Here is a 26287-nt window from a genome sequence, read left to right on the forward strand (position 1 = left end):
GCTTGGCATTGCGCATGGTGATCTTAAGCTTGTGTGCGGCTGCTTGGCCATGGAAGCCCATTTCATGAAGCTCCAGACAAATAAATATTGTGCTGACGTTGCTTCCAGAGGCAGTTTGAAACTCGGTATTGAGTATTGCAACCGAGGACAGACGATTTTTACGCGCTTCAGCACTCTGCGGTCCTGTCCTGTGAGCTTGCATGGCGTACCACTTCGCGGCTGAGCCGTTGTTTTTCCTAGACGTTTCCACTTCACAATAACAGCACTTACAGTTGACCGGGGCAGATCTAGCAGGGCAGAAATTTGACGAACTGACTTGTTGGAAAGGTGGCATCCTATGACTGTGCCATGTTGAAAGTCACAGAGCTCTTCAGGACAGGCCATTCTACTGCCAATGTTTGTCTATGGAGATTGTGTGGATGTGTGCTCGATTTTATACACCTGTCAGCAACGGGTGTGGCTGAAATAGCCGAATACACTAATTTGAAGGAGTGTCCACATAATTTTGTATATATAGTGTAATTCATAATACATACTCCTCTGTCTAAAGACAAAGCAGAAACCAACACTCGCCCTGTTTTCCTCCAGGAACAAATTACCATCAGTCTGAGCCAGTGTATCCTGCACAAAACATGGACTGGAATGGTATCTTTCCTGACGGAACACCTTCCAAGAAAGGCGGTGACAAGCCCCCTGCATATGTGTTTGTATGGAAGACATGGGGTAAAGTGCATCTGCGACCCCTCTCACCTATTAGGGCCTACGTAATTCATGTTTTACTTAATGTCTGCTAAAGATGTTATAAACCTGTAATAACACTGTTATAAGCATGTAATAAGCCATTTCTTTGCTTTACAGGTCAGTACTGGCAAGTGTCTGATGGCACATCCTCCTCCCTCACCATTGGGACAGACGATGTCCCTCTGGGTTCCTACATCGTGGACATTGTAATCTACCACTACCGCAGCCATGAGAAGTTCATCCCTCTGGGATACGCCTCAACACAGTTCTCCATCACTGGTTAGTGTCATAAATGGATGAATGAATGGATGAACGAATTAATGGATGAATGAATGAGTAGCTGACTTGAAAAATAAGATACGTGTCTGAGGGTTTTTCTCCATCTCTATATCTTTAGATCAAATCCCCTTCGCAGTCTCGATGACCCAAGTGAACGACATCAACGAGGCAGACCTGAGCTTCGTCCAGAACAGAGCCATAGCCTTCACCATCAGCCTCCACGACCCCAGCGAGTACCTGAGTGACGCCGACATCACCTACAACTGGGACTTTGGTGACAGCAGCGGGGCGCTCATCTCCAGAGAGCTGACTGTTACCCACACCTATATAGTGGCTGGTGGCTTCAAGCCCCAGGTGGTTGTACAGGCCGTTATCCCTGATAAAGCATGTGCCACACCAGCTGGTGTCAAACCCACTGGTAATGCTGTCACCATCGGGCCTGCAAACCCGGTCGGCACAACAGGTCATTCTCATCTTGAAGCGCTTTAGTCCAGAAGTGAATTTCTAAAGTCTTAACTTGGATTCTTTGCATCCTTAGTGTCTTCAAGAAGAGAGGATGTGGGGAATCATGGAAAATACTTTTGAGATTCACTCAATATGTAGGCTATGCCAGGATTGACAAAGCAAATAGAACATTTAATCGTCCTGTTTCTACCTCCAGTGAGAGCTCCTGCTGCTGATGCGTCAGCTGCTCCAGTGATGGTGGCCACACAGGAAGCTACAATAAATGTAGGCCCATCAGCTCCCGCTGAGACTGACACAGAGGACATCACTGAGGAGGGAGCCTCCACCGCTCGGGACACGAAGATACCTTCTCAAGTTAATCCTGACACTCCAACTGGCCCTGCTGCTGAGGAATTAGAGCCAGCAGGTGCTGTATGTTCTAAACAAATTAACTGTTCATCTAATGTGCTTTAGATTGTTGGATTTTCAATTTAGTAACTGGAATCCATTGTTGTTTCTCCTGATACAGGACAGACTGCTACAGGCCAAGCTCCCGTGGGGATAGTTGTTAAGCATGAAGCCAATGACAAAAAGGATGATGACTGTGTGATCTATCGCTATGGGTCCTTCTGCACTGGCATTGACATCGTTGGTAAGTCCATTGTCTCTAAATAAATCAAATCAAATGTTATTTGTCACATGCGCCGAATACAACAGACCTTACAGTGAAATGCTTACTTACAAGCCCTTAACCAACAATGCAGTTTTAAGAAAATACCTAAAAAAAGGCAAGAGATAAGAATAAGAAATAATTAAAGAGTAACATGTAACATGTAAATCTCTATCCTATTATTGTATTTGATTTACATTCAGGATTATTTTACGGACCGTCTTTCTGTCTTTGTCTTCAGAGGGCATTGAGAGTTTGAAGATAGTGCAAGTGGACAATGCTGTGATCAAGATGGATGAATCTGAGGTTGAACGAAACGTAGTGGATCTAACTGTCACCTGCCAAGGGAGGTGAGTATTCCTTCTCCAGACCCAATTAAGGGAGACTGTCTCAGACAATCACACCATTTATTATTTCCCTAAGCAGACAAATCCACTAGGTATGTAGACCTATATTCCACCACTTAGGCACTAGGATCAGTTTCATTGCCCCAGATCACAGGATGCTGCTGAGGGGAAGATGGCTCATAATAATGGCTGGATTGGAATAAATGGAATGGTATCAAACACATGGAAACCTCGTGCTTAACGTGTTTTATACCATTCCATTCACTCCGTTCCAGCCATTACTATGAGCCCGTCCTCCCCGATTAAGGTGAAACCAGCCACCTTTGCCTCAGATTAATCCTAATCCTGGATTTAAAATCATTCTTGCATTTTAGTCCAGGATTAGTCTGGGTCAGGGAATTCAGATTCAGAAAACTGTAATGTCCTCAGAGAGGCAATTCATCTTGCAGCAGTCATAAAACATATCACATCTAAAAATAAATAGCAAAGGAATCCGGTCCTTAGAGTTTCACTGAGTGTTTCTGACCCTGTGACTGTTCTCCATCCAGCCTTCCCACAGAGGTGTGCACGGTGGTGTCCGATGCAGACTGTTTTATGCCCATCCACACCATCTGTAACACAGTGGCCCCCTCTTCTGAGTGCCAGCTGGTACTGCGTCACTTTTTCAATGACTCCGGCATCTTCTGTATCAACGTGTCCATGACCAACGATGTCAGTCTGGCAGTCACCAGCGCCAAATTTAGCGTGACCGTGGGTATGTACTGTAAGATGTCTGCTCTGCACATCTGCCTCGCCACGTCTTGAACCTGGGTCCCTGGGACAATCAGTCCAACACCTTCAGTCCAACACCTATTGTTATTTGTAATAATATAATTAATATATTGTAATATGATGTTATATTAAGTTGTTTTACACAAATTATTGTCTGGGTTTTTTGGTGGCAGGTTCCAGTCTGTCCTCAGCGGGCACTGTAGCCATGGCGATGGTGGTCCTGATCGTTGCCCTGGTCGCAGGAACCATGGCCTACACTTACAAGTGAGTCACAAATCAACATTGGTCTACTCTAGTCACAGCTCTCTGAAGAGTTCCATATCACCACAAGGTATAACCTTTTCAGCTTGCTTGAGACATGACCCCTATGGTGTCTGTCTACACTGTATAGCCATGTCTCAGGGCAACTGTATGCAGCATATTGTACCATTGATAACACTTTTCTCATGACCTTTTTATCCTTTATTTTACCAGAAGAGTCACATTGAGATTTACATATTTTTGTAAGTGAGCCTTGGAAAAAATGAATGTAATTAATAATTTTCCTTTTGTTCCACAGACGGTTCAAAGCCTACCTTCCTCTGAAGGAGGGGTCTGTGGTTGGCTCCACCTCCCAGAGCGCTGAGAGCAGTCCTGGTTGGAGCTCTGGGTCTCTACTGTTCTGGAACCTTCTGAGTTGATGGGGCCTCATAGAGAACAGCCCACTTCTCGATGACAGGCTGGTGTGAATGGAAAACAACCCATTCAACTGCCAAATACACAACAGCATAGAAACATCTTATTTTCATCTGTCATCTGAAATGTTTTGCTTTTTCTTTTATCGTTTTTTTAATATATTTATTTTTTACTGAAAGTTCATTAATGGATATAATTTGGCTTATTTCCATCAAACTTAAATGTGCATCCTCAAATGTTTATACTGGAAGTTTTATCAGTGAATAGTATTGTAAACTACTGTGAAGTCAGACATTTTTATGTCTTTTCCCCATTAAAATCCACCCAAAACTGTACTAATGTCTTTCTTTTTGTCAAGATAAGGTGGTGAATAAGGTCCAAGAGAACAAATAGCTAATTGATTCAATGTTTTATTAGGTATCATAATAAGATCATGCAACAGTAACAGTGTTTGACAATGGCTTGCCTGCAGGGGCATTTCAATACTCTTCTCCCTCCTCCTCTCCCTCACCCTCAATGGAGTCAACCCCTACCTCTTCATAATCCTTCTCCAGGGCAGCCATGTCCTCTCTGGCCTCAGAGAACTCTCCCTCCTCCATGCCCTCACCCACATACCAGTGCACAAAGGCACGTTTGGCGTACATCAGGTCAAACTTGTGGTCAAGCCGAGCCCAGGCCTCTGCCACAGCAGTGGTGTTGCTCAGCATGCACACAGCCCTCTGGACTTTGGCCAGGTCTCCACCAGGGACTACAGTGGGAGGCTGATAGTTGATGCCAATCTTGAAACCAGTTGGACACCAGTCAACAAACTGAATGGAACGTTTGGTCTTGATGGTGGCAATGGCAGCATTGACATCTTTGGGTACCACGTCACCACGGAACAGAAGGCAGCAAGACATGTACTTGCCGTGGCGAGGGTCACATTTCACCATCTGGTTGGCCGGCTCAAAGCAGGCGTTGGTGATCTCAGAGACAGAGAGCTGCTCATGGTAAGCCTTCTCTGCAGAAGTAACTGGGGCGTAGGTGGCCAGAGGGAAATGGATACGGGGGTAGAGCACCAAGTTGGTCTGGAACTGTCAGATCAACATTGAGGGCACCATCAAATCGAAGGGAAGCAGTGATGGAGGAAACGATCTGGCTAATGAGCCTGTTGAGGTTGGTGTAGGTAGGACGCTCAATGTCGAGGTTCCTACGGCAGATGTCATAGATAGCCTCATTATCCACCATGAAGGCACAGTCAGAGTGCTCTAGGGTGGTGTGGGTGGTCAGGATGGAGTTGTAGGGCTCCACCACAGCTGTGGACACCTGGGGAGCTGGGTAGATGGAGAACTCCAGCTTGGACTTCTTGCCGTAGTCAACAGACAGGCGCTCCATCAGCAGGGAGGTGAAACCAGAGCCGGTGCCACCACCAAAGCTGTGGAAAACTAGGAAGCCCTGAAGGCCTGTGCACTGGTCAGCCTGACGAGAAAGAGGAACACATCAATAAATGGGCAGAAAAAGATGTCCACATTATGAACAGATAGTTGATAAAATATTTAATTCAGTCATTCTGAAATTCACACCAGTTTGCGGATCCTGTCCAGCACCAGGTCGATGATCTCTTTGCCAATAGTGTAGTGTCCACGAGCGTAGTTGTTGGCAGCGTCTTCTTTGCCAGTGATGAGCTGTTCAGGATGGAATAACTGGCGATAGGTCCCAGTGCGCACCTCATCTGAGGAGAGAAAATTAACAGCTCATTAAGGAGCTCAATAGCAAGAAAGCAAAGGAAAACCTCTTTGACATACCCTTTTTTCAATTGAATGAGAAACAGAAATCTTACCAATAACTGTGGGTTCCAGGTCCACAAACACAGCCCTGGGGACATGCTTTCCAGCCCCAGTCTCACTGAAAAAGGTATTGAAGGAGTCATCTCCTCCGCCGATGGTTTTGTCGCTGGGCATCTGCCCGTCCGGCTGGATCCCATGCTCCAGGCAGTAGAGCTCCCAGCAGGCATTGCCAATCTGGACTCCAGCCTGACCTACATGGACAGAGATACACTCACGCTGGAAAATAAATGGAAAAACATGTAATGTAACAGAATTACAATACATTTGACAAAAATGTACAATTGGCTAAATCACCACCTAGTGGAAGAATGGGTAGGCTACATGTAAACTAGAGAACCGTTACAATGGATAAACTAGAGAACAATTACAATGGATAAACTAGAGAACAGTTACAATGGAGACAAATCAACTGATGTGCAGAGGAATATTGCCATTTACACCTATGACCATTACTAAGCTGACAATGAGGTCATATTACATCACTAAGGAATTAAAAGGAAGCTGGGGTGGAATAGGTTTATTTTCAGGGTTAAACTAGACAGTCTACAACTGTAGACACATGTTACAGTAGAGAGAGACATATATTCCCCTTCTGTCCCCACCTAGTCTGCCCTCTCCCACCTAGCAACACAATGGATGACCTTAAGAATAAGATCCCATTTTATTCCAATTTCCTATCCATTACCTGGATAGATAAATAAATGCTGCTGTATTTGATGAATACTGTACAATTCAACTGTGTTCAATAGCTACCAAAAAGTATGCATTCTAAATGTAGTGCTTTGTTCTTTAATTCCATCCCCATTTTATGTAATAGCCTTGTGATAAACCGAAATAGCATGCAATACCTATCCCAAACGCGTTGATTCAGTCTACGTAAATTCGTCATTTAAAAGTGGGTTAGCAACACCAAGATGTTGCAAATTCGCCCCTATTTCGAATTCATTGACCGATACAATAAAAATCGACCCATTATAGCCACTATACGGTCGTGTAGTGATTGTCTCATCATTTGAGAAATTCTCAACAGAAAACATCAAACACGTAATTATTTCAGGCTTATTATTGCTGAAAAACTACATGACTTACCATTTTTTCTGAGGAGGATCGAACAATAAGGGAAAATACAAAGAAATAGCCTACGCAGAGAGATCTCTATTTGTGTCTGAATTAATGGGTGTACTGTATGCTCAGCCCGTCAGCGCCGACGCAACAACTGCTGATGGAGAGGGGCGGCGCTCCCAGATTTATGCACAGCCAGTGCACACTATGTAATGCGCCTGTATGAGGCTGACATTTACGTTTTTAAATCGCTTTGCGATTGAACAAAAAAAAGAAATGTTATGTAGGGAGAAGACATATTTTCTCCAATTGAGGGAATGCATGGGAAGGTAGTGGATTTACCCTAAAGGATGTCCTCTGTCACCCCGTTTAAAGAGATGGTTCACCCCAATTAAAAAAGCGATACCACTGAAAGTGAGCAATCCAATGTTTAGATGTAGGGACAGCTTTATCATTATAATTGATGACAAATCAATGGGAGTGACCGTGGAAGCCATGTCAGAATGCTCCAAAAAAACCTGGCAATGTCACCATACCTAAAACAAATACCCACATTTTTAAGTATGGTTATATATAAATTTGCATCCAAAGTCATTTTGTGGAACAGTACCGGATAAATCATGTAGAATGGCAGAATTAGGAGCCAATCCTTCTCACTATCCTCCTCCTATCTCTCCTTCCTCTTTGTCCTAGACTCTCCTCAATGATGATGTCATCCATCTGGGCTGATCACGTGATCACAGTGTCTTGCTGCTGAATGCACTGTGCTAGCCTTTCCGTTTTTCTTTCAACCCATCTATCCAATTCAATACCCACGATGACCAAACATGTATTGACTTTTAGGGCTCAGGTCTCTGCAAGTGCATTTTGGTAATCCAAGCTTTCTGATAAAGCCAGAGCGTACATCATGATACTCATGTTCCCCAGAAGGATTACACAACATCCGATGCTTGAAAGTCCTGCATTTTGTCAGACTATCCTGAATACTGGAATTTGGCTGGCAGCTATTTAAATTAAAGTTTACATCAGTTTGTACTACAAAGTCATGTGCTACAAAGTGAATTGTCGCCTCGATACATTCTCTGCAAAAGCAAAAGCATCTGTGACACAAACTACCCTAGTTGTATATATCTGTGAATGTATTGGAATGTTTTAAAATTGTATAAACTGACTCAATTTTGCTGGACCCCAGGAAGAGTAGCTGCTGCCTCGGAAGCAGCTAATGGGGATCCATAATAAATACAAATACAAATAGCTATTTAGAGCTTTATTTTGAACTTTTCTAAATATAGCCCACCCAGTGTGCAAAAATGGTTGAAATTACGTATTTTCAATCAGTTTTGCTCACTGGGCGGCTTACCAAGCAACAAAGATGTAAAGTGTGGGGTAATACAGTAAGTGTAAGTGTGATTTAGGCAAAACAAGACGTGTGGCCCCATGCAAACTGTTCCAGTAGAAGGTCCTCATTCCCCAACAGCTGAGGGACAAGGAGGAGCCTGACATTAAACAGTTGCAAGCAAGAAGAGGGTGGAGTGTTTGAGATGGGAGTGGTCCTCCATGGATTGAGCACACTTTTCGGCAGCCACTGCAGAGACCTTAACACCTCTGTAATGTGTGCTCTCTGTCTGGTCTTGGTCAGTACCCGTGCATTCTGTATGTTTTGCAGTTGACCAATGGCTTTCTTGGGTAGACCAGACAGGAGAGCATTACAGTAGTCAAGCCCGCTTGTAATAAAAACATGTATCAGAGAGACTCGTCCATTACGACCTGAGAAACACTTTGGCAATGCTCCTCAGGCGGTAAAAAGCTATTATGGTAAAATTACTAATGTGTGATTTGAAATTGAGTTCAGAATCTGAAATAACACCTAGGTTTTTACCTGGTGTTTTATCTTTATTGCCTGTGAATTAAAATGTGCAGCTAAATTCTCTCTCTGTGCTTTGGCTCCAACAATAAGTACCTCGGTCTTGTCTTGATTTAGCTGGAGGAAGTTGTGAGCCATTCAAGTATTTAAATCACTAATAAAGTCTAATAATTTATCCGTAGAACTATAATCCTCTGTTGACAAAGAAATACAAAATTGTGTATTGTCTGTAGAGCAGTGAAAATCAATGCTGTGCTTTCTGATAACGTTGGCAAGGGGTAACATATATAAACTGAACAGTACCGGAGCCAAAATCGAACCTTGCGGAATGCCACATGTGATATGTATTTTCTCTGAGTTATGTTCACCAAGGGTGACAAAAAAACTATTGACCGGTTAAATAGGTCCTAAACCAATTTAGAACTGGACTGGAGAGGCCATCCCACCTCTCCAGTCTGTCCAGAAGGACATCATGGTCAATAGTGTTGAATGCAGCACTTAAATCTAAGAGTACAAGGACAGAGAGCTGTTTGGCATCTGTGTTGGCTCTAAGATCATGTACCACTTTGACCAATACTGTCTCTGTGCTGTGTTGGGCCTGAAAACCAGATTGGAGTTTTCAAAAATACAGTTGGCACTTAAAAAAAACATTTAGCTGTTTGAAAACCAGAATTTTGCTTAAGAATGGATGGTTGGAGATTGGCCCGAAAATTGCTACGAGCTGAAGAATCTAGAATCTAGATTACTTTTCTTCATCGGAAAATTGCCAGGTGGCTAGTAGTATTACAGTATTATAATAATAATAATTATTAAACAGTACAAATCTGAGTGGGCACATGCCCCTGTGTCCCTTATGGGCATGATGCCTCTGGGCCTACTGATGATCTCTATGAACAAGTTGAAGCTTCTCTATTGAATGAAAGAGAATGATACAAGCCACTTTTGAAAAATAAGCATATTGTTGACTGTGAATATGTTTATTTGCTTACTGATTGTTGTCATTCCACTGCAGGGATACTTCAGGATTTTGCCAATGAAGCCCTTTATCTACTTATCCAGAGTAAGATGAACTCGTGGATGAATGTTGTATGTCTCTATGCACAGTGTGAAGGAAGTAAGAGGCAGTTTTGCAAGCCAGTAATAAACTAGCGTTAGCGCAATGACTGGAAGTCCATGGGTATCTGCCAGCATGCTTGTTTTTCACTACATTTTGTTCTATTCCAGCACATACTACATTGAGAAAACCGTATTGTCCCTGTTTCATTGAACACAGGATGAGTGAAAATAAAAACAAGGAATGGGGTAGGGACTGTCTGGGAGGAAAGCCACAGTCACACCCTCCACTGATGCAGCTCTGTCCTCCTCCCCATTAGTGCTGTTATTCAAGCTTGGACATGTGACTAAGAGATAAAGACGCTTTATGTGGATACTAGGCCTGTACCCAAGCAACTTATTCATTACCTAGCAACGGATGGAGCCAGGGAGGAAGGGGGGGTTGAGTGTCTGTTTCTCCCTGTCTTAGATCTAGGATTGAGTCATTTGACCTCTATCGCAGACAGTAGTTCTATGACAAGCAAGAACTCACGTTAAGTTGGTGCAGTCTGTAACATATTATCAATAATGTCAGCTATTGAAATCAAATCAAATCAAATTTCACATGTGCCGAATACAACAGGTGTAGTAGACCTTACAGTGTTAAGCTTACTTACAAGCCCTTAACCAACAATGCAGTTTTAAGAAAAAACACCTAAAAAAAAGAAAAAAAAGAAAATACAAGTAACAAATAATTAAAGAGCAGCAGTAAAATAACAATAGCGAGGCTATACACACGGCGCACCGGTACAGAGTCGGGAGGGGGTGCAATGCCAATAGTCTGGGTAGCCATTTGATTACATGTTCAGGAGTCTTATGGCTTGGTGGTAGAAGTTGTGTAGAAGCCTCTGGGACCTAGACTTGGCGCTCCGGTACCGCTTACCGTGCGGTAGCAGAGAGAACAGTCTATGACTAGGGTGGCTGGAGTCTTTGACAATTTTTAGGTCCTTCCTCTGATACCGCCTGGTATAGAGGTCCTGTATAGCAGGAAGCTTGGCCCCAGTGATGTACTGGGCCGGTACGCATTACCATCTGTAGTGCCTTGCGGTCGGAGGGCGAGCAGTTGTCATACCAGGCAGTGATGCAACCAGTCAGGATGCTCTCGATGGTGCAGCTGTAGAACCTTTTGAGGATCTGAGGACCCATGCCAAATCTTTTCAGTCTCCTGAGGGGGAATAGGTTTTGTCGTGCCCTCTCACGACTGTCTTGGTGTGCTTGGACCATGTTAGTTTGTTGGTGATGTGGACACCAAGGAACTTGAAGCTCTCAACCTGCTCCACTACAGCCCCGTCGATGAGAATGGGGGCGTGCTCGGTCCTTCTTTTCCTGTTGTCCACAATCATCTCCTTTGTCTTGATCAAGTTGAGGGAGAGGTTGTTGTCCTGGCAACCCCCGGCCAGGTCTCTAACATCCTCCCTATAACTTATCTCGTCGTTGTCGGTGATCAGGCCTACAACTGTTGTGTCTTCGGCAAACTTAATGATGGTTTTGGAGTCGTGCCTGGCCATACAGTCATGAGTGAACAGGGAGTACAGGATGGGACTGAAGACGCACCCCTGAGGGGCCCCTGTGTTGAGGATCAGCGTGGTGGATGTGTTGCTACCTACCCTTACCACCTGGGTGAGGCCCGTCAGGAAGTCCAGGACCCAGTTGCAGAGAGAGGTGTTTAGTCCCAGGGTCCTTAGCTTAGTGATGAGCTTTGAGGGCACTATGGTGTTGAATGCTGAGCTGTAGTCAATGAATAGCATTCTCACATAGGTGTTCCTTTTGTCCAGGTGGGAAAGGGCAGTGTGGAGTGCAATAGAGATTGCATAATTTGTGGATCTGTTGGGGCGGTATGCAAATTGGAGTGGGTCTAGGGTTTCTGGGATAATGATGTTGATGTGAGCCATAACCAGCCTTTCAATGCACTTCATGGCTACAGAAGTGAGTGCTATGGGTCGGTAGTCATTTAGGCAGGTTAAATTAGTGTTCTTGGGCGCAGGCACTATGATTTGATATGGAATTGGTTATGGGATCGTTACGGGAAATCTACCCCATTTGAAGAATGTTTCTTTTTTTATATAATTTTTTACAGCTGGATATGGTCATGCTGCAACGGACAGTAAACATTAAAACAAATATCTTCATAGCTTGAAATGGATATAAATCATCACTATGACACTCATGTACTACATAGGTCTACATTTCACTAACAATCCACGACGATGTCAGTGGATCCCTCTCAGTGGATAGGACCGGGATGCCTGCATTCTGCAAGGTTATCCTATCCCAAGAATACACTTAATATGTTGTGAAATCTGTTGGAGAAATCTGTTGTGAATGTATTGTAATGTTTTTAAAAATGTATAACTGATTTAATTTTGCTGGGTCCCAGGATGGGGATCCTTATTAATAAATACAAATAGAAGTATTCTAGATTTCACATTTGTCACAAGGATCATATGGTGTATTTGGTGTAAATATGGTGTAAAAAATATATTTAACCTTTATTTTGACAGTGGGTCATGCTGAGACCAGGGTGAGCAGATGAGCCCTGTATACACATCAATACACATCAACACACTCTACACACATAAATATACACATCAATATTCACATCAATATTCACATCAATACTCAAAAAGCAAAGCACAACTATAGAAACCAAACACATTTTTCTGTAAAATGCTAGGCATCTCCATTAGATGTGTTTCTTTGAAGCAGCTTGGAGGTGGTGAGAAGATAATGAGGCTCTTTTCTGCAGATCAATATGAATGGAATAGGCTACGATGGAAACATTTTCAAGGCATTCTCTATGCAGGATATATGCGACTTTTTTCTGCAGATCAATATGAATGGAGTAGCCTACGATGGAAACATTTTCAAGGCATTCTCTATGCAGGATATATTATACTTATTTCTGCAGATCGATATGAACGTAGTAGGCTACGATGGAAACATTTTCAAGGCATTCTCTATGCAGGATATATGCTACATTAGACTAGGCTAACAGATTTCAAATCAGTGTTGACATGAAACTCAAATTCAGTCAGTAGTGAAATATATATATTTTTTTGTGTGGATTTGCCTGTAGTCTTATTGAGATAATACAATAATCTACTGTATATGAAAATACCATCACTGAAACAGGGATATGCAATAAAGGCTACTGGTGTAGGTGGTCCGTTCTTGCAATTAATCTGTTTGCGGCTGCAAAAGTGTTTGCATAGGCATTAAGGTATAGCATTTATAACAGCTGGGTGATGTTAGGGGGAGGTGCTTTTGACGATGCTCTCGTTTATCCAATGGAAAAATGCAGAGTTTTCTTTACTGGGCAGATTTACCACGACTTGCCCAGTAGCGATAAAGGAGACGAAGTCGTTAGGCCAAGACTTGTATATATATTGAGCTGTACGTAGTCATTTGCATAGAATTTTACATCGACTTCCTTGCAGTCATATTGTAAGACGCCCTATCGAGTAGCCGAAATAAAATAAATATGGTAAGATTGTTTTTATTGTATTTACATTTATTTACTGAATAATTTGAAATTGTATATTTGAAAAATGTGACATTTATATCAAACTCTTTAATAAGAACCTGATTTAGAACCGTTTATGCCTAAACAGCTATTATTGTTATTATATATATATATATATATATATATATATATATATATATATATATATATATATATATATATATATATATATATATTTGTTAAGTGTTTCATTTGATTCTATATGACATTTTAATTATAGCATTAGTATTAAATAGATATCCAAGGCAGACTTCTGTTCTGCTCAAATTATGTCTGCGCCTGATATAACATGAAATACCAGATTCGAGCGCATGTTACAATAATGGCGTAATGTCCCAGACAAAACCGGGGTTAGGAAGGTTGTGATGTGAACGGAATTCCGTAGAATGTTCCAACCACTAGGGGTGCCAACAATATAATTAAATAGGCTAGAACAACTTAATGTATCTCTACGGTGCCAACCGGTCCCGTTTTGTCCCGGTGTTTTTGTAAATAAAATAGCACGATCTTCGATATGTTCACCGCTTCCTTTCTCATCCCCGACTGCAGTGGGATAATTTAGCTCAATAGATCGAAATGGAGGATGCACAGTGTTCTTATTTCATCAAATGGCTTACGCCCAAAGAAACATTATCCTCTTTTGCTGAAATGCACTGACAGCATGCATCATAGTCATCAAACATGCATGTTGCCGGTGATAGAGGATCAGGATACCCACCAGGAGAGAAATGATTCTGGATAATGTAGCATATTATTATAGAGCTATTATTATTATTTGAGAGATTCTGATACTGGGAATGCTGTTAGAACGTAACTACCATATAAAGTCTACACTGATACATGAATGCCTAGCACAGAGCAATTCCTAAGGCGTTGCCTTTCTTTCAAAACAAACCTACATTAAAACATACTTAACTCTCTTACAACTTATTTTGAGAACATTACACCTCTGGGTGATTTATTTTCAAGATGTTCTGAATGTATAGAAAAGTTGTCCAGACAAAATAGGCCTATGTTTTCTCCACAGCGTGAGTGTATCTCAGTTCATGTGGGTCAGGCTGGAGTCCAGATGGGCAATGCCTGCTGGGGGCTCTACTGCCTGGAGCATGGGATCCAGCCAGATGCCCAGTGACAAGACCATCGGAGGAGGAGACTACTCCTTCAACACCTTCTTCAGTGAGACTGGGGCTGGAAAGCATGTTCCCAGGGCTGTGTTTGTGGACCTGGAGCCCACAGTTATCGGTAAGATTTCTGTTTCTCATCGAATATGAATTGAGTCAAAGTGGTGTGGTAGAAATGATTTATTGCTTTCTTGCCATTGAGCCCCTTATTAATCTGCTGCTCTCCTCAGATGAAAAAGGTTCCATGTAGAACCCTTTCCCCTGTAGAATAACTCTTTTAGAACACCCCTTTCTCTGAGTGTTCTGCTTCTCATGAGCTGCTGTTTTTCTCTCCTCAGATGAGGTGCGCACTGGGACCTACCGTCAGTTATTCCATCCTGAACAGCTCATCACTGGCAAAGAGGATGGTGCCAACAACTACGCTCGTGGAGACTACACTATTGGCAAAGAGATCATCGACCTGGTGCTGGACAGGATCCGCAAACTGGTGGGTACCACATAAATAATCAATTACATATTTTATCAACAAACTGTTCAGAATGTGGGGATCTTGTGTTCTCCATTTATTGATGTGTTCCTCTTTCTCGTCAGGCTGACCAGTGCACAGGCCTTCAGGGCTTCCTAGTTTTCCACAGCTTTGGTGGTGGCACCGGCTCTGGTTTCACCTCCCTGCTGATGGAGCGCCTGTCTGTTGACTACGGCAAGAAGTCCAAGCTGGAGTTCTCCATCTACCCAGCTCCCCAGGTGTCCACAGCTGTGGTGGAGCCCTACAACTCCATCCTGACCACCCACACCACCCTAGAGCACTCTGACTGTGCCTTCATGGTGGATAATGAGGCTATCTATGACATCTGCCGTAGGAACCTCGACATTGAGCGTCCTACCTACACCAACCTCAACAGGCTCATTAGCCAGATTGTTTCCTCCATCACCGCTTCCCTTCGATTTGATGGTGCCCTCAATGTTGATCTGACAGAGTTCCAGACCAACTTGGTGCCCTACCCCCGTATCCATTTCCCTCTGGCCACCTATGCACCAGTTATTTCTGCAGAGAAGGCTTACCATGAGCAGCTATCTGTGGCAGAAATCACCAATGCCTGCTTTGAGCCGGCTAATCAGATGGTGAAATGTGACCCTCGCCACGGCAAGTACATGGCATGTTGCCTTCTGTACCGTGGCGATGTGGTGCCCAAAGATGTCAATGCGGCTATTTGCAACAATCAAAACCAAACGTTCCATTCAGTTTGTTGATTGGTGCCCAACTGGTTTCAAGGTTGGCATCAACTACCAGCCTCCCGCTGTGGTCCCTGGTGGAGACCTGGCCAAAGTCCAGAGGGCTGTGTGCATGCTGAGCAACACCACTGCTGTGGCAGAGGCCTGGGCTCGGCTTGACCACAAGTTTGACCTGATGTACGCCAAACGTGCCTTTGTGCACTGGTATGTGGGTGAGGGCATGGAGGAGGGAGAGTTCTCTGAGGCCAGAGAGGACATGGCTGCCCTGGAGAAGGATTATGAAGAGGTAGGGGTTGACTCTGGCGAGGGTGATGGACAGGAGGATGAGAGGAATACTGAGTGTTCATGCAAGGATGCCCCTGGCTCCCATATCTTATAAAAGCACAATAAAAAAAGCAATGCATTTTTTTTAACGGTTTCATATTTTATTGTTGCTTGTTTAGGTTTAAAACACAACTGGCCTGTCATAGTGACAGTCACAGGGAAAAAAACGAGTGTCATTGAAGATTCACCAATAAAATGTGTTGAAATTGATTCCCATGTATATGTTTTGTTGTATACTATTTCATAAATGACTTATCTATGTTTTCAAAACCAACATATTCACCAGAAGTAGAGGAATCTGTATTCAATAGACCTTGGTGGCAGATAGCCTAGCGGTTAAATGAGCGTTGGGCCACTAAGTGAAAGATTGCTGGTTTGAATCCTAGAGCTGACTAGGTGAAAAATGTATCATTGTGCCCTTGAGCAAGGCACTTAACCCTAGTTATTCCTTTAAGCTGCACTGGATAAGAGCAACTAAAAAATATACTGCAGTTACAATGTAGTAAAATCTTAATAATTTGGTGACATATGAATTCTGAAATTGTAGTACTGCAGTTGAACTGCAAAATCAATGGATACAGCATACTACAGTGAATGGGAATATTTTGGACATATAACTGCAGTTATACAGTGTTACTTCAACTTGCACAAGTAGGCTCTGAAGATGCTTACACTTATATCAGAGAAAAACCCTCATGCAGAGTTTCAACATGCCTATGAGATACTGTGTAGTATTCTACTCTGATAGCCAATTGGGACAAGGCATATCATAAGATCTTCCAATCAGTTTCGACAAAGCCTGTCTGTCCACTGTATCGTGGAACTATAAATGGCCCCACCCACTGAATTTGGTATCACACTGACTTCTTACTACAGACTCCTAAAGGTCTGCCTGTAAGTGTTGAACTAAAAGAAGATTCATTTTCTCCGCACCACATATTGAATCTTCTCAGCTTAAACATGGTGAGTATAAAACAAATACTATTATTGTTGCTTTCAATAATTTTGTATCAGTGTTCGGATGAAGGCTGTTTCTATTTTATTTCTTCAACACAATTCGTCAATTCGACTAAAACGATTTTTAAAGTCATACTCTTACACAGATTTCGTTTTGTAGCCTAACCCAAACCCAAATGATAAACAGTCACAATTATTTTGATAATTCCAGTCAACTACTCTAACAAAACTTGATGTCAAAATGGATGTCTCTGCTTAGTGGCATATTTGTCAGTGACATTTCTCTCTGCTTTGATGTCTGGATTGTCTACATTAGAAGTGACCCAGGGAAGATGACTTATTATAGAGGTAAATGTAAACTCGGTCATTGACACTCATAATATATTCAAATAATTGCCTCGTTTATGAACTAGGCTATAAGTAATGAGTAGGCAAGTCTATCCTGTAAAATGTATTTAGAACTCAAATATTTCATGAGATATTTCAGAATTTCTGATGATATCAAAGTTCAAACTGCTTTGCTGATATGCTATTACATTTTTTAGTGCAATATTAAATACCTTGATTTAACATTGCATATTAAAATAGATTTGGTTAGCATTAAAGGTCTACTAAATACATTTGAAGTAAAATGCATTGTGTTGGTCAGATGAGAATGATTTGTCAAATGAACCACCCACAGTAAACTATGTCGGACATTTGGCTTCAAAAACACTGTCTGTTTGTCTGTTCAACAGCTGATCACTTGTTTCTTCAGTCAGGTGATGCGTTCCCATGTGTTCTGGTTTAAGCCGGTAGCCTATCTTCTTCTACAATGAAAGCATTTTCTGTCATGCCCCGTGCCCACACCTCTCCTCCCCTACAGAGTTGCTAAGAATAATGTAGAACAAACAATCCTATTGGCATTTTTGAACAAATTAAATATTGTTGTTGCTATTCCAGTTTTAGATGAATGTTTTGGTACAATTGTCTATTGTGCCCAAAGATGTACTCAGATATAACAGTTTGCCCACTGGGCACACACTGGTTGAATCAACGTTGTTTCCACGTTTCCATTTCAATGTAATTACGTTGAAACAACTTGGGATAGGTGTTGAATTGACATCTGTGCTCAGTTGTTCTTTCAGAAGATTGTACATTAAAACTTTTGACTATAACTAGACTTATGTGTATAGTTCATATTTGATCGATTTTCAAATTAAAAGTAGTTATTGGTTTGAGAAAGTCGTAAACAACTCTCTTTCCCCAGCGTGAGTGCATCTCGGTCCACGTGGGTCAGGCTGGAGTCCAGATTGGCAATGCCTGCTGGGAGCTCTACTGCCTGGAGCATGGGATCCAGCCGGACGGACAGATGCCCAGTGACAAAACCATTGGAGGAGGAGACGACTCCTTCAACACCTTCTTCAGTGAGACTGGGGCTGGAAAGCATGTCCCCAGGGCTGTGTTTGTGGACCTGGAACCCACAGTTATTGGTAAGCTTTATGTTTCCTACATTGAGTCAAAGGTGTTTCTTAGATATGATTTTTTGCTTTTGTGGTATTGAGCTCCTTAATGAGCTGCTCATTTTCTCTCCTCAGATGAGGTGCGAACTGGGACCTATCGTCAGTTATTCCATCCTGAACAGCTCATCACTGGCAAAGAAGACGCTGCCAACAACTACGCTCGTGGACACTACACTATTGGCAAAGAGATCATCGACCTGGTGCTGGACAGGATCCGCAAACTGGTGTGAATTTCAGAATGACTGAATTAAATATTTTATCAACTATCTGTTCATAATGTGGACATCTTTTTCTGCCCATTTATTGATGTGTTCCTCTTTCTCGTCAGGCTGACCAGTGCACAGGCCTTCAGGGCTTCCTAGTTTTCCACAGCTTTGGTGGTGGCACCGGCTCTGGTTTCACCTCCCTGCTGATGGAGCGCCTGTCTGTTGACTACGGCAAGAAGTCCAAGCTGGAGTTCTCCATCTACCCAGCTCCCCAGGTGTCCACAGCTGTGGTGGAGCCCTACAACTCCATCCTGACCACCCACACCACCCTAGAGCACTCTGACTGTGCCTTCATGGTGGATAATGAGGCTATCTATGACATCTGCCGTAGGAACCTCGACATTGAGCGTCCTACCTACACCAACCTCAACAGGCTCATTAGCCAGATCGTTTCCTCCATCACTGCTTCCCTTCGATTTGATGGTGCCCTCAATGTTGATCTGACAGAGTTCCAGACCAACTTGGTGCCCTACCCCCGTATCCATTTCCCTCTGGCCACCTATGCACCAGTTATTTCTGCAGAGAAGGCTTACCATGAGCAGTTAACTGTCTCTGAGATCACCAATGCCTGCTTTGAACCAGCCAACCAGATGGTGAAATGTGACCCTCGTCACGGAAAGTACATGTCATGCTGCCTTCTGTACCGTGGTGACGTGGTACCCAAAGATGTCAATGCTGCCATTGCCACCATCAAGACCAAACGTTCCATTCAGTTTGTTGACTGGTGTCCAACTGGTTTCAAGATTGGCATCAACTATCAGCCTCCCACTGTGGTCCCTGGTGGAGACCTGGCCAAAGTCCAGAGGGCTGTGTGCATGCTGAGCAACACCACTGCTGTGGCAGAGGCCTGGGCTCGGCTTGACCACAAGTTTGACCTGATGTACGCCAAACGTGCCTTTGTGCACTGGTATGTGGGTGAAGGTATGGAGGAGGGAGAGTTTGCTGAGGCCAGAGAGGACATGGCAGCCCTGGAGAAGGATTATGAAGAGGTGGGACGTGACAGCGGCGAAGGAGATGAGGACGGGGAAGAGTATTAGAAATGGCTGTCTTTCAAACTCTTTATCACCCTCTTCTTTCATTTCTCTTTTCCATAGATCCACCTTTATCTTTTCATTCTGCCTTTCCATAGATCCACCTTTATCTTTTCATTCTCCCTTTCCATAGATCCACCTTTATCTTTTCATTCTGCCTTTCCATAGATCCACCTTTATCTTTTCATTCTCCCTTTCCATAGATCCACCTTTATCTTTTCATTCTGCCTTTCCATAGATCCACCTTTATCTTTTCATTCTCCCTTTCCATAGATCCACCTTTATCTTTTCATTCTGCCTTTCCATAGATCCACCTTTATCTTTTCATTCTCCCTTTCCATAGATCCACCTTTATCTTTTCATTCTGCCTTTCCATAGATTCACCTTTATCGTTTCATTCTGCCTTTCCATAGATCCACCTTTATCTTTTCATTCTGCCTTTCCATATATCCACCTTTATCTTTTCATTCTGCCTTTCCATAGATCCACATTTATCTTTTCATTCTGCCTTTCCATAGATCCACCTTTATCTTTTCATTCTGCCTTTCCATAGATCCACATTTATCTTTTCATTCTGCCTTTCCATAGATCCACCTTTATCTTTTCATTCTGCCTTTCCATAGATCCACATTTATCTTTTCATTCTGCCTTTCCATAGATCCAGCTTTATCTTTTCATTCTGCCTTTCCATAGATCCACATTTATCTTTTCATTCTGCCTTTCCATAGATCCACCTTTATCTTTTCATTCTCCCTTTCCATAGATCCACCTTTATCTTTTCATTCTGCCTTTCCATAGATTCACATTTTCTATTATTTCCATCCACTACACTTCTAACTTCAGTCAAAAAGCACTTTAATTTTGGCAAGAAATGTACATTGTATGGAAAACTACATGTTTACTTGTCGTAATTTTCAGGTTCCCCTTTAGAGGTGTTCATACCTTTAGTTTATAATCCTCTCCCTTATGTGTATTCTTGTATTGGTGGCTTAGACAAATTCATTGGATTCTAGGAACACTGTTAACAATCACACAATTTTAAATAATGTCTATCAGTGGAGGCTGCTGAGGGGAGGACAGCTCATAATAATGGATGGAATGGAGTCAATGGAATTGTATCAACCACATGGAAACCACGTGCTTGATACCATTCCATTCACTCCATTCCAGACATTATTATGAGCTGTCCTCCCTCAGCGCTGCTGTCTATTATGGATTCATAATAATTTATAAACTATTTTTTTTAACTACTAACTTAAAGTTGAAATAATTTCAGTATTAAACTTTGTCATGAGACCTTATCTTTAAAAGAGTGGTGCTTGTGTTTGTTAGTTTGCTTTGCTACTTAACCACTTTCATGTCTAGAGGGCAGTGTTGTGCAATAAATACATGTCCATTTCCTTCTGTGAACATGAACGGGTAACAATTCCCAATACATACCCCAACAGATCAATACTTTCCTGAACGCTAAAAAATATCACAAAGGTAGTATTAAAACAACACACTCAGAAAATCACAGCCATAACTGCATAGAGGGTAGACATAGACTCTGCATTTTCTCACCCTCAGAATGCTAACGAATAATACATGCAGAATATTACATTCTATGTTATCTACATTCATTGTGAATTGGAAATGTGAACTGTGAAATGTACTCTCCAATTTACCAATGTGAAAGCCAGCTAGGCCTGAGAAGAGCCCAGTCCCAGTTCACAGCCCTGATCTAAAATAGGTCCTGGTATTCATACCCTGCCCTGTCATGGGGGAGATCTGTCAAGCTGTTGGACAGGACAGGTGGGGTTTAAAAATACTGTTCCCAATGTGTCTAGATTGGACCTAAACTGGACGACTGCAGATGCAAAACATGATATAGGCTCGTTTACAATTATATTGTTGTTACCTGCCTAGCAACCTCTTCAAGAGGTTTGAACCTTGTGGCGTAACGGTTAAGGTGTTGGCTTGACAGTTCCTTGGACCTGTGTCCAGGTCCCGGTCAAAGCTATCCCCCGATTTTGATAAAATAGACATATATGAGCAAGGGGCTTCACGTGGGTCTGATGTCATGAGACCAGAAGGATGCAAACAACAATATATACTGTAGATCATTAGTCATGTGCAAGTACGTGCCCCGTGAAGAAAATAACATATAGAGTGCAAGCGGAAAGTTTTCAGATCCCTTGACTTTTTCCACATTTTGTTATGTTACAGCCTTATTCTAAAATGGATGAAGTTGTCCCCCCCCCTCATCAATCTACACGCAATACCCCATAATGACAATGCAAAAACAGGTTTCAGATTTTTTTTTTTTTTTTACAAATGTATAAAAAATGAAGGTTTTCATCAATGAACTTTGCTGCTTTCATCTTTCCCTCAATCCTGACTAGTCTCCCAGTCCCTGCAGCTGAAAAACATCCCCACAGCATGATGCTGCCACCACCATGATTCACAGTAGGAATGGTCCCAGGTTTCCTCCAGACGTGATGCTTGGCATTCAGGCCAAAGAGTTCAATCTTGGTTTCATCAGACCAGAAAATTTGTTTCTCATGGACTGAGAGTCCTTTAGGTGCCTTTTGGCAAACTCCAAGTGGGCTGTCATGTGCCTTTTACTGAGGAGTGGCTTCCGTCTGGCCACTCTACCATAAAGACCTGATTGGTGGAATGCTACAGAGATGGTTGTCCTCTGGAAGGTTCTCCCATCTCCATAGAGTAACTCTGAAACTCTGTCAGAGTGACCATCAGATCTTGGTCACCTCCCTGACCAAGGCCCTTCTCCCCCGATTGCTCAGTTTGGAAGAGGATGAGTCTTGGGGGTTCCAAATTTCTTCCATTTAAGAATGATGGACGCCACTGTGTTCTTGGGGACCTTCAATGCTGCAGAAATTTGTTGGTACCCTTCCCCAGATCTGTGCCTCGACACAATCCTGTGTCGGAGCTTTACAGACAATTCCGTCGACCTCATGGCTTGGTTTTTGCTCTGACATGCACTGTCAACTGTGGGACCTCATATAGACAGGTCTGTACCTTTCCAAATCATGTCCAATCAATTGAATTTACCACAGGTAGACTCCAATCAAGTTGTAGAAACATCTCAAGGATGATCAATGGAAACAGGATGCACCTGAGCTCAATTTCGAGTCTCATAGCAAAGGGTCTGAATACTTATGTAAATAAGTTATTTCTGCTTTAATTTGCAAACATTTCTGAAAACCTGTTTTCACTTTGTCATTATGGGATATTGTGTGTAGATTGATAAGGAAAACGTTTATTTAATCAATTTTAGAATAAGGCTGTAACGTAACAAAATGTGGAAAAAGTCATGGGGTCTGAAAAGTTTCCGAATGACTTTTTCCACATTTTGTTGCATTACAAACATTGATTAAAATTGATTTGTCTTTTTTTATCTACACAAAATACTCTGTAATATTTTTATTTTATTTCAATTAACAAAAAATAAAACATTAGTATACACTATATATACAAAGGTATGTGGACATCCCTTCTAATTAGTGGATTTGGCTATTTCAGTCACACCCGTTGCTGACAGGTGTATAAAATCGTGCACACAGCCATGCAATCTCCATAGACAAACATTGGCATTAGAATGGCCTATCCTGAAGAGCTCAGTGACTTTCATTGTGGCACTGTCATATGACGTCACCTTTCCAACAAGTCAGTTGGTCAAATGTCTGCCCTGCTAGAGCTACACTAGTCAACTGTAAGTACTGTTATTGTGAAGTGGAAACGTCTTGGAGCAACAATTGTTGTCGAAGTGGTTGGCCACACAAGCTCACCGAATGGGACCATGAAGCGCTGAAGCGCGTAAAAATCGCCTGTCCTCGGTTGCAACACTCAGTACCGAGTTCCAAACTGCCTCTGGAAGCAACATCAGCACAAGAACTGTTCGTCAGGAGCTTCATGAAATGGGTTTCCATGGCCAAGCAGCCGCACACAAGCCTAAATCACCATGTGCAATTCCAAGCATTCACTGGTGTGGTGTAAAGCTCACCTCCATTGGACTGGAGCAGTTGAAACGAATCTGGGTTTGGTGGAAGCCAGGAAAACGCTACCTTCCTCAATGCACAGTGCCAACTGTAAAGTTTGGTGGAGGAGGAATAATGGTATGGGGCTGTTTTTCATGGTTCGGTCTAGGCCCCTTAGTTCCAGTGAAGGAAAATCTTAATTCTACAGCATACAATGACACTCTAGATGATTCTGTGCTTCCAACGTTGGGGAAGGCTCTTTCCTGTCTCAGCATGGAAATGCCCCAGTGCACAAAGTGAGTTCTATACAGAAATGGTTTGTCACGATCAGTGTGGAAGAACTTGACTGGCCTGAACAGAGGCCTGACCTCAAACCCATTGAACACCTTTGGGATGAATTGTAACGCCAACTCCGAGCCAAGCCTAATCGCCCAACATCAGTGCCTGACCTCACTAATGCTTTTGTGGCTGAATGGAAGCAAGTCCCAGCAGAAATGTTCCAACATCTAGTGGAATGCCTTCACAGAAGAGTGGAGGCTGTTATAGCAGCAAAGGGGGGACCATCTCCATATAAATGACCATGATTTTGGAAATAGATGTTCGACGAGCAGGTCTCCACATATTTTTGGTCATGCAGTGTACAGTATTTTTATGTTTAGTGTTAGAGAAAATGTGCACATTTTCTATAGGTCTCTCTTGATCAAACATCTGCCCTCATCACAGTGAACGTCTCACAGAGCTCTAGCTTTGCTTCCTGAGCTTGTTAATATTTCTTCTCATATTAGTATTTGTCTATGACAAAGAGAAAGTGTTTTTTTGTTTAAAATCCATGAATAATTTTAGATGAATGGCTATAAATCGATCTCTGAATATGCTACAGTGATGAAACCACTCTCCTGGTGCGCTATGATGTAAGGATTGCAGGCATGTGCTTTGTCAGTTGCTTTGACATAAGGTTCAGCCAGGAGTTGATGGACAGTCGAGAGAGCGCATTAAATGGAAGGAGGGGCATCCCAGATTCAAGTGGTTTCAGATTTCACATCTTTCATCACACACACTCAGAAAATCTAATACGGTGTCCGTGGGAACCAGGGCTATCACTCAATGCAAGCCATTTCAATCTATGGTGTCCACAGATTGATTTATAAGTGAAAATGGCAGTCGAAACCGGTACCAGAACCACGCAGGTCCCCTAAACAGGGGACATTACATCTAAGAGCTTTTTAAATAAATACATGTTGGCTCCTGGGTCAAACTAAAGTCACTTCTGATTGTGGGCCTCTTTAGTGTATTATTGCAATGAAATATGTTACAGAAACTTTTGATGTTTTACAAAACAATGTAATGGAGAGTAAGGAAACTGGTAGGGAGTCTTATGTAGTTATGACCATGATATAATGCAAGTGCATTGTCCATAGCGGGGAGTTGAAACAGTAAGGAAATAGATCTATAGAAATAGAGTCCTCTTTTACATTACCAGGAAACTGGCAAGAGTACCTTATTTCAAATAACTTTTTCCACTTATTTATCAATCATCTTTTGAGGCGAAGACAACCTTTTGGGACAATAGGTAAAATAAAGCTAGGAATAATGATTTAGAGAGTGCACAATCTCAGAGTGATCTCCATTAAAATACGCTACATTTTCCTCTCTCCCCCAAACATGAGGTATAATCTCATTGACTCTACAACAAAAAAATATATATATGTGGGATTGGATATTACTCAAAAATGCAACAACAGAATACTTTCGTAGATTAAAATACGTGTACTTCAAAAAGGTACAAAAACACACACACAAACAAACAGTGCCCAGATGCTTACAAAAGTTGGGAGGAAAATCTGCTTAATTGATTTTGAAGCGCAAACTGTTTGTTCTGAATGAAATGCATTTTAAATAGTGTGACCTACTCAAACATACAGACCAACAAAATCCCTAAACAACTGCTCACAATTACATTCTAACAAAGCAAACCCATTTGTTCAAATAATTACCCTCTCAAAATCTTCACAAAATGTTCCCCAATTGTTTTGACAGAATTGACCCCCCACCCACCCACGTTTGTCACTGTGACTCCATTTAGTCATGCTTTTATTGAAATCAAACCATAAAATAGGGTGCTTTACCTTACTTTTGATCAGACAAACAGAAAACAGTTTACATACAGTAGACATTACACCAGAAATTCAATACCACACACACTGGTTAAAGTCCTAAAATGTATCCTCTATTCTGTGTCATTTGAAAACCTCTTACTGAATTATACAACGCCTTTTATTAGTGCAGTACCACTCCCGTTACAGATATTGTTTTAAACACAAGTGCAGTGTGACACACTCAAACATTTGCCTTGGAAAGCGAATATTTGATGTGAAAACATAACCGTACATGACATTGCACTGCTGTGGTGGGTTGTGTTGCCATTGTGGTTAAAAGAATCACTGATTCTCAGGCATTGCCGAATCAATATTCTATATTTCATGTCTTACAAGAGCCCTGTGATGTCAAAGAGACTGCGTCAAAGAGACTGTGAGATGTCTTTACTGATGTCTACTGAAGAAAGTTGAGAATATGGCAAA

The 26287-nt window shown here is 42.2% G+C and overlaps 3 protein-coding genes and 1 pseudogene across 3 annotated transcripts; 3 read left to right on the top strand and 1 right to left on the bottom strand.

Moving 5' to 3' along the window:
- Positions 1-473: 473 nt before the first annotated feature.
- LOC120058839 (melanocyte protein PMEL-like) lies at positions 474-4262 on the top strand. Its single transcript, XM_039007574.1, has 9 exons — positions 474-723; positions 859-1020; positions 1139-1483; positions 1682-1891; positions 1994-2116; positions 2376-2484; positions 3030-3235; positions 3426-3516; positions 3812-4262. Exons 1-9 carry the CDS (start codon positions 633-635, stop codon positions 3930-3932), a joined length of 1458 nt encoding a protein of 485 aa, XP_038863502.1. The 5' UTR covers positions 474-632; the 3' UTR covers positions 3933-4262.
- A 144-nt stretch (positions 4263-4406) lies between these two features.
- Positions 4407-6923, bottom strand: LOC120059144 (tubulin alpha chain-like). Its single transcript, XM_039007978.1, is given in 5 exon segments — positions 4407-5004; positions 5006-5385; positions 5490-5638; positions 5747-5969; positions 6843-6923. Coding segments are annotated over 5 exon segments (1353 nt in total). The 5' UTR covers positions 6846-6923.
- Positions 6924-14327: 7404 nt separating this feature from the next.
- LOC120059610 lies at positions 14328-16027 on the top strand (annotated as a pseudogene).
- A 1428-nt stretch (positions 16028-17455) lies between these two features.
- LOC120059145 (tubulin alpha-1C chain-like) lies at positions 17456-19734 on the top strand. Its single transcript, XM_039007979.1, has 4 exons — positions 17456-17473; positions 18179-18401; positions 18507-18655; positions 18760-19734. The coding sequence occupies exons 1-4, from the start codon at positions 17456-17458 to the stop codon at positions 19732-19734; spliced, it is 1365 nt and encodes a 454-aa protein (XP_038863907.1).
- Positions 19735-26287: the final 6553 nt, after the last annotated feature.

The sequence above is a fragment of the Salvelinus namaycush genome, chromosome 14 (assembly GCF_016432855.1).
Source record: "Salvelinus namaycush isolate Seneca chromosome 14, SaNama_1.0, whole genome shotgun sequence".
NCBI classification, from domain to species: Eukaryota; Metazoa; Chordata; class Actinopteri; order Salmoniformes; family Salmonidae; genus Salvelinus; species Salvelinus namaycush.

Excerpts from the sequence above, each read along its gene's own strand:
- LOC120058839 (XM_039007574.1), top strand. The coding sequence starts at position 633 with ATGGACTGGAATGGTATCTTTCCTGACGGAACACCTTCCAAGAAAGGC. Across the intron at positions 1,021-1,138 it reads AACACAGTTCTCCATCACTG|ATCAAATCCCCTTCGCAGTC; the intron begins GTTAGTGTCATA and ends CTATATCTTTAG. Across the intron at positions 3,236-3,425 it reads CAAATTTAGCGTGACCGTGG|GTTCCAGTCTGTCCTCAGCG; the intron begins GTATGTACTGTA and ends TTTTGGTGGCAG.
- LOC120059145 (XM_039007979.1), top strand. Across the intron at positions 18,402-18,506 it reads CCTGGAACCCACAGTTATTG|ATGAGGTGCGAACTGGGACC; the intron begins GTAAGCTTTATG and ends TTCTCTCCTCAG. Across the intron at positions 18,656-18,759 it reads TGGACAGGATCCGCAAACTG|GCTGACCAGTGCACAGGCCT; the intron begins GTGTGAATTTCA and ends CTTTCTCGTCAG.